Below are 7,601 nucleotides of genomic sequence, written 5' to 3' on the forward strand. Positions count from 1 at the left end.
CCAGGGGTGAGAGCTGCTTCCACTGATGCCACTGTCATTCGCGGCACCTCGTAGATGGTGTTCGCCGGTGTTGGCGGACGCTGAGGTCTGGCGAAGACCTCAGGATCTGTTGGTCCGGGCCAGTCACGGTCCATATTGGGATGGACGTCGACGCCAGGAGATCTGGTGTCGCGCTCCGGTGGTCCTCGCTGCATTGGAATTGGCGACCGCCGATACGACTGCGCTGCGCTGAGGTCCATAGGTACATCTTCGTCAATTCCCGGCATGGTTAGAATAATCCGGCGGAGTCGTCCCAATATCCTGTGCCAACGTTTATAATGATTGGTGGAATAGCTGCTCCTTCTCATCCTGGGAAGTGAGCACAAACCAAAGACTAAATTTTGGTACAAAGTCATGTGGTTTGGTCACTTACGAATTATTGCTGTACGTCTTCAAGTCGTCAGTGTGTCTCTGCTTCCTGTGCTTCTTCTTGTAGACTATACTGGATCGTTGCCGTTCTTAAGTCAGACTGTTCGGATTCGGGCTCGGTGCTTCGGCTTTTATTCTCTACCGAGGAGCAAGGGGTAGGTCCCTTGGTTCCTTTGTTACGGTTGCATCGTGCATAAAGTAAATTCGCAGTACTGCTGATCCAAGAAGTCCTGCTTATCATCCAGACGATGACCACAAGTATTCCGAGAACACTCATGCCCCATCCTACTGCACTGTAGGTGATAAGTCTTTGTTCTTGCATCCGTCTATCCTTGATCTGGCGAGCCTTTTCAATGATGTCATCAAAAGTCGTTGATACGTGGCTATTATTCATCGTCCATAATTCGCTTGTCGCTTCTGCCAGGTCGATTTGATATTTTTCGCGGATAGGCTCGTACAATTGTAAAATGCTTAGGTTGTTCATTGGAGTATAATGCTGTACGAATTCTATAGAATGAACGGATGGATGGCTCATCGTAGTAGTCCCTGCTTTAATTTTACATCCTTGGCGTATGGAAATAATGCCAGAATTACTTATTTCTTCCTGGTTGCTTTGTTGGCATTCTATACGAATTATTTCTCGTTTTCTTGCAGTATATATCCAATTTCCGGGCGTAGTTAAGGCTTTCCAGTATGTTTCTCGTAGGTTTTGTAATACTATGTTGCAATATTCCATTTCTATATTCTTATTTAGTAAGAGTTGAATATTACAACTTGTCGCTTGCCGTATCTTTTTCAAAGGAAATATAGCTGGGCAGATAAACACGGTGCTGGACGATATACATTCTCGCAGTTCCCCTTCTCGGAACTCGTAGAAGCTATCGGTGTCCTCGCTTATTCCAATATGTTCTGCGTCAGATTTAATTATGGCGAATTTTGTTTCATCAAATGCTTGTTTAGCAGGTAATGGTACGCCTCTATACATTTTATATATTCCAGGAATCAATAATGGAATATGCAGAATATAAATCAATCGATTTCCGGAATAGGCAATTCGTAAGTTGGATATTTTTATAAGTTGATCCATTCCGATTTCGTCAGTACTTACCGGAAATTCTGCATGAGGATTCTGTTCTTTTATTAACTTACAATTTTCTATTAATTGTTGCGGTGAAATTAAACGGGGGTGGATGAATCCCTGCTTTCCGAATAATATTCCATCGATCAGAATATTTAAATCTATTTCATGTTGTAATATTTCCGTATCCAGTTTTGTCATAACTTCCCAAAAATATCGATGCCTTTGATTTAACATCGCTTTAATTTCTATTGCGCTAAGCTGCTTTCTTATTTCCCATGTGGCGTTGTACAGTTCCCCGAAACGCGCTCGCGTTGCTACAGTTTGATTCACGAGTAGCAGAGCGAGATCGTTAGTTTTATTCTCTACATGCATTATTGCATTACGCATGGCATATTCGTCTTCGATGGTTAAAGTTCCGAATAATATCTTGCTAAGTTGTCCAACAAATTCCAAGGGAGCTCGTTTTGTGCGGGATTCTCCTATGAGTGCGCGTATATGATCTTGATACTGCTTTATCTTATTCAATTTGGCAATTAATGAAGTCAATCGTGGTCGTATTTCACAATGTGAATTGTGATCACCACATTGTTGTAATATTGAGTCCATTTGCTGTTCGAGTTTGGCCGTTGCACCTTTAATATCGCGCAAGTCGATGTAGATTATCATCTTCCAAGAATTTTCGGACGTACGCATTTCTCCAACGGCTTCGAAAAATATTCCAGGATTATCTTTTAAACCAGTAACTGTGTATTCTTTTTCCTTCATCCCTGATCTGCAATCCGAGCAGGTTTAGTTCGGTCTACATGTACGATTTTAATTTTATTTGGTGGAATTAATATTTTAATATTATTATTTTCTAGGATTTCCACAATTTCATACGGCCCTGTATATTCGTCATCGAACTTGTTTTTCTTTTTAGGTTTTAATAAATATATAAAATTTCCTACTTTATACGTTTGTGTTTTTAATTTCTTATCATAATAGTGTTTATAACGTGTTTTGGCTAGCCCTAAATTTGACACAGCTAGTTTTCTTAGATCAGTTAATTTATCAATAAGTTCGCTTACATAATCGTCATACGTTTCTACCGGATTTTCTGTCTTTATTTCAGATGGCAATCGTGCGGCTTTGCCGAATACTAATTCATACGGTGTAAATTTTGTTCCCTCATGTACGCTAGTATTATATGAAAACATAGCATGCTCGAGCCAATTATCCCAATCATGTTCATCAGTTATGTAATGCTTTAAATATTCGGTCAATACATGATGGCTTCTTTCTAATGAGCCATTGGATTGAGGATGGAAAGCAGTTGTGCAATATTGTTTTATTTTAAAATATTTTGCAAATTTCTTCATCATTGAACTAGTAAAATTTGAACCTTGATCCGTCAAAATTGCCTTGGGGCTTCCAAATTGACAAATAAATCTACGCGTGAATGCTTTTGCTATTTCCTCTGAGTTCGCTTGCACAAGAGGTACGGCAACTGAATATTTTGTTAATTGATCCTGAATCGTTAAAATATATTCATTACCATTATCAGTAATAGGCAAAGGCCCTAATATATCCATAGCAACTTTATCAAATGCGTCTACAGGAGTGTCGGTTATAATCATCGGTTGTTTAGTCTTTACGCGTACTAATTTTTTCTTTTGGCAACTACTACAGGTTTGAATAAATTTTTCAACTTGACTTTTCATATTTTCCCAAAAATATTTATGACGTATCCGCGCCACTGTTTTTGCGATTCCTTTATGTCCTCCGACACTGGATTCGTGGGACTCACGTATGATACGAGGTCTATCCTTGAGCTCGGGTATGCACACTTGGCCCTTACATACAGTAATTTGAATGTCTGTATTTAAAAATGTAAGTCTTATAATGCATCGTATTCTGAACCATGGTATTTTTATATCGCTATTGTTTTCAGATATGCTCGCATGTGAAATATTTAAACGCATCATTTCGTTTTTTAATTCTCTAAATCCCTGCGCTACATGTTTTTCTTGAATTTGATCATTTAATTCTTCTTTAATTATTATTCCAAAAATTTTCTTGTTATTCTTTTCTGATATTAACACATGTCCTATTATTCCTTTAAAATTCTTCGGCTTCTGGCATATTTTTCTATCAATTAATTCTTTCCCTATTTCATCTATCGGATCTCCCTTTGTATTTATAAAGTATATTATATTATCATTTCTCATCCATATGTGATCTCGAGAGTCTATAATGTTAACAGAAGTAACTTCCATTTCTCTTATTCTTGGTCTCTGTAATTCTCTCGGTGGTGTTCGTTCCTTTAAGTTAGATTTTTTATTTGTTTTCTTACTTAATTTTTTGTTTGGGAATTTTTTATTTACTGGTCTTTTATTAGAAGTTGTAGCTTTTGTTTTCACAGGATTTTTATTACTTATTTGTAAAGGTTTAGGAACTGCTTTATACGAAGGAGGTGAAAATATTCTGTTCGTATTACTTTCGTCTGTCGAATCATCGCTCGGTGTTTTCTGTTCACGGTATCCTAATGGTTTTTTATTTATTTCATAATCCATTTCATTATCAGTATCAACTTCCATTGTTTTTAATTCTTGTTTATTTAATGGTATATTCTTTTCTATTATTTCAATAGCGTCAATGTCATCTGGCAATTTTTGTAATTTTTTATCAATTTTTACTTTTGATTTTGGTATTATTTGTATATGCGAAGGTGGTGCATGAACGTCAGCCTGTACTTCAATATTAGTGCGGTTTTGATGGCTGTCGCTAGATTGTGATGTTATTTCCATAGCCTCATCTTCAGATTCCTCTTGTTGTTTATGCATTTCTTTTTCATTATAAAATTTTTTATCATCGATTCGTTTTTTCGGGACACCCGTTGTGTGGCTTCCGCTCGGTCTCTTGCGTGAAGCGCGTGCGTCGTCGGGAGCGGTTGCTTCCTGCAGCGGCTCATAGGCGGCGTCGTCATCGCTAAGACGCTCTTGCGGGCCGCGCCCTTCAGCTTCATCCACATGCAACATTGCGTCTTTAGTGTCATCATGGGATTCGTCAAGTTTCTTTGGACTGGAATCTTTACGGTGTTTCTTTGTTCTCTTATGCTTTCGCTTTCTGCGTCTTATGTGAGTAGAAGAGCTACTCTCATGTTTCCTTTTTTCACCTTTTTGACATATTTCTGGATCGTCGGTATCATAGTCGGTTTCATAATAATATGAAACTGTTCCACTGTCACTGCTACTGTCTAAAGCCTTTAAAAATTTACTTCTAGGTGATATTTCTTCTTCACTATCTGAATCTGAATCTATATAAGGAGATGGTTCATCAGGTCTGTTCTTTTTATGCGGTGCTGGATTTCCTGATCCTTCACTTTCCATTGCTCTTTTAAAACTCGGGTGAAATGTTTTCTGTTTTTTATATTCTTGCCCTACTGAGGCTTCACTTGAAGATGATAATGCTCGTTTTGCATTCAAAGGATATACATGTTTAATTTCTTCGATAGGATTCCTGGACAAAGCGTCAGCATTTTTATTTATTTTTCCTGGTTTGTATTTTATTTGATAATCGTATTCCGCTAATTTTAGTCTCCACCTCATTAATCGTGACGTAGGATCAGATACTGAATTTAACCATTCTAATGGTTTATGATCCATTACTAATGTAAATTTACGTCCATAAACATAAGGTCGAAAATGTTTTACAGCATAAATTAAAGCTAATAATTCTCTCTCTGTAGGCGAATATCTTGTTTCTGCATCATTTAAAACTCTTGATGCGTAAGCTATGGGTAGATCGCTTCCTATTTTGCCTTGACTTAATATTGCACCAATGGCGTATCCTGATGCGTCAGTAGTTATAATAAATGGTTCATTAAAATTAGGATATTGCAAAATTGGTTCTGAGCACAAAGCGTGTCTCAATTTATCAAATGCTTCTTGTTGTTCTTGTTTCCATTCAAATGCAATAGATTGTTTCGTTAAATCCGAAAGAGGTTTAGCGATTTTAGAAAAATTTTTTATGAATCTTCGGTAATATCCTGCAAGACCGAGAAATTGCTTAATATTCTTTCGTGTTTTTGGCATTGGAAATTCTTTTACAGCGTTTATCTTCTTGGGATCGGGTCGTACACCATTTTCAGTTATTACATGTCCAAGATAAGCAACTTCTTTCTTTAAAAATTCACATTTATCAGGTTGTAAGGATAAATTTGCTTCTTCTAGTCGTTTCATTAATCGTTGGAATTTAATCTCATGTTCCTGAAGTGATTTAGCGTATATTACGATATCATCGAGATATACAAACAATTCAATTCCTTGTAAGCCTGTTAATACCTGATCCATTAATCTCTGAAAAGTAGCAGGAGCGTTCTTTAGTCCAAACGGCATACGGTTATATTCAAAATGTCCGTACGGTGTTGAAAACGCAGTCTTATGCTTGTCAGTCTTGTCCATTAATATCTGGTGAAATCCAGAAGCTAGATCAAATACTGAAAAATATTTCGCACTACCAAGTTGATCGAGTATATCGACAATATTTGGTAGTGGATATGCATCACCGATCGTTTTCTCATTAAGCGCTCGAAAATCTATTACGAGACGCCATTTTTTATTGCCTTTAGAATCATCCTTTTTTGGTACAATCCACAAAGGAGAATTATAAGGCGAGCTCGACGGCTCTATCACACCTTTTTCCAACATTTCGTCAACCTGTCGTTGTATTTCTTCTTTATGTACTTGAGGATATCGATATTGCTTGACGTTGATTGGTCTATCGTCAGTGGTGAATATTCGGTGCTTTGATACGCTAGTTGCGCCTAGCGATTCTCCTGGCAAATGAAATCGTTCCGCATAATTTGTTACTAGCCTAGTGACACTAGTTTTTTCTTCCGCATTTAAATGATCGAGACGTAGTAGCTGTATTATTTGATCAACTCGTGTTTTATTGTCCTTTGAGTCTTCTTCTGCGTCATTTGCGTCCATTTCTTCGTTATTTAGCTCTTTGAATGGATATATTTTTACAGTCGGTATTGCTAATTCTACGTCTTCGTCCGATGAGTTAATAACATATAGATGTGCTATCCCATCACGATTCGAGACTACGGCGTTACCTAAGTACACCTGCAATCCGGCATCTAATTTTGGAATATATCCGTATTTTATTTCAGGATTTGCTATACGAACAAATATTTGTTTTCGCGTTCTAGCGGGAATAGTGACGATTTCGTCGTTATGGAAATAGTACGATACTCCGTTCACAACCAGACAAGCCCTCGGGTAGTCTATAGTTGCCTTTTGATTTTTGAAGAATTCCGTGCCTAGTATTCCGTCTGACTTAATTGAAAAATTATTAGGAACTACATGAAACCATGCATCAGCATCGAGAATGCGTAATTTAGCTACGCCTATCGTGCGTGTTCGTCCTTTAGTTATTCCACTAAGCTCGAATACTATTTTCTTATCAATGGGCACATTCTCATGGAGCGAATTCTCTTTTATCAAATTTATGTCGGATCCCGTATCTATCATAAAGCTAGCGCGTTCGTCGAGAAGATTTTTACTTGGCAGGACGACAGAAGGTGGTTTCCCGATCTTATTACAGATTTTTACACTTGCGTTTCCTCTTGAGGTTCCTCCGGGTTGACCAGGCGCACTCGCGGGCGTTCGTTCAGCGCTGCGCCTACTCGCTGAGCCCGATCTCGGTTTCCCGAATTCTCTTGGGCTCTGTCGCGTCGTACGTTTTCAGAAATTCTATTTTCTCTATTGAAATATTGATTCCCTTGATTCCGCAGATTATTATTATATTGTCTCTTTCGACATTGTTCGAGACTGTGGCCAGGAATCTTGCAGTATCGGCAAATTAAACCAGCGTTTCGCGGATTAGCTAAATTTAGACGATTAAAACGATTATTATTATTAAAATTCATATTTCGCGTGGCATTATTTATCAAAGGATTTCGAACATTATTTAATAAGGGATTTCGGTTCAAAATTCGCGGTTGTAAGGCTCTACATTCTGCTCGTACATGTCCAGAATTTTTACAATACGAACATACTTTTGGTTGCCATTGCACATGAGATATTTGTGCAAGAGGATTAATAGTGCTGCATGAATAAGTATCATG

The 7,601-nt window shown here is 37.8% G+C and overlaps 2 protein-coding genes across 3 annotated transcripts in view; both read right to left on the reverse strand.

Annotated features, from left to right (window-relative positions):
- Positions 1-104: 104 nt before the first annotated feature.
- Positions 105-1,355, reverse strand: LOC112466073. Of its 2 annotated transcripts, none has more exons than XM_025033957.1 (2): positions 413-1,355; positions 105-300 (listed from the first exon to the last, which is right to left on the reverse strand). In XM_025033957.1, the coding sequence occupies exon 1, from the start codon at positions 1,142-1,144 to the stop codon at positions 440-442; it is 705 nt and encodes a 234-aa protein (XP_024889725.1). In that variant the 5' UTR covers positions 1,145-1,355; the 3' UTR covers positions 105-300; positions 413-439. The 2 variants fall into 2 exon arrangements, with proteins under 2 accessions (XP_024889725.1, XP_024889724.1); XM_025033956.1 differs by having other exon boundaries at positions 105-348.
- Positions 1,303-7,601, reverse strand: part of LOC112466070 — a 7,440-nt gene continuing 1,141 nt past the window's right edge. Inside the window, exons 2-3 of the mRNA XM_025033954.1 lie at positions 1,517-2,261; positions 1,303-1,317 (exon numbers count right to left, since the gene is read on the reverse strand). Of these exons, the coding sequence (XP_024889722.1) occupies positions 1,303-1,317; positions 1,517-2,261 (760 nt within the window). The remainder of the gene's footprint in view (positions 1,318-1,516; positions 2,262-7,601) is intronic.

The sequence above is a fragment of the Temnothorax curvispinosus genome, unplaced genomic scaffold (assembly GCF_003070985.1).
Source record: "Temnothorax curvispinosus isolate PA1 unplaced genomic scaffold, ASM307098v1 QBEX01015800.1, whole genome shotgun sequence".
Lineage (NCBI taxonomy): Eukaryota > Metazoa > Arthropoda > Insecta > Hymenoptera > Formicidae > Temnothorax > Temnothorax curvispinosus.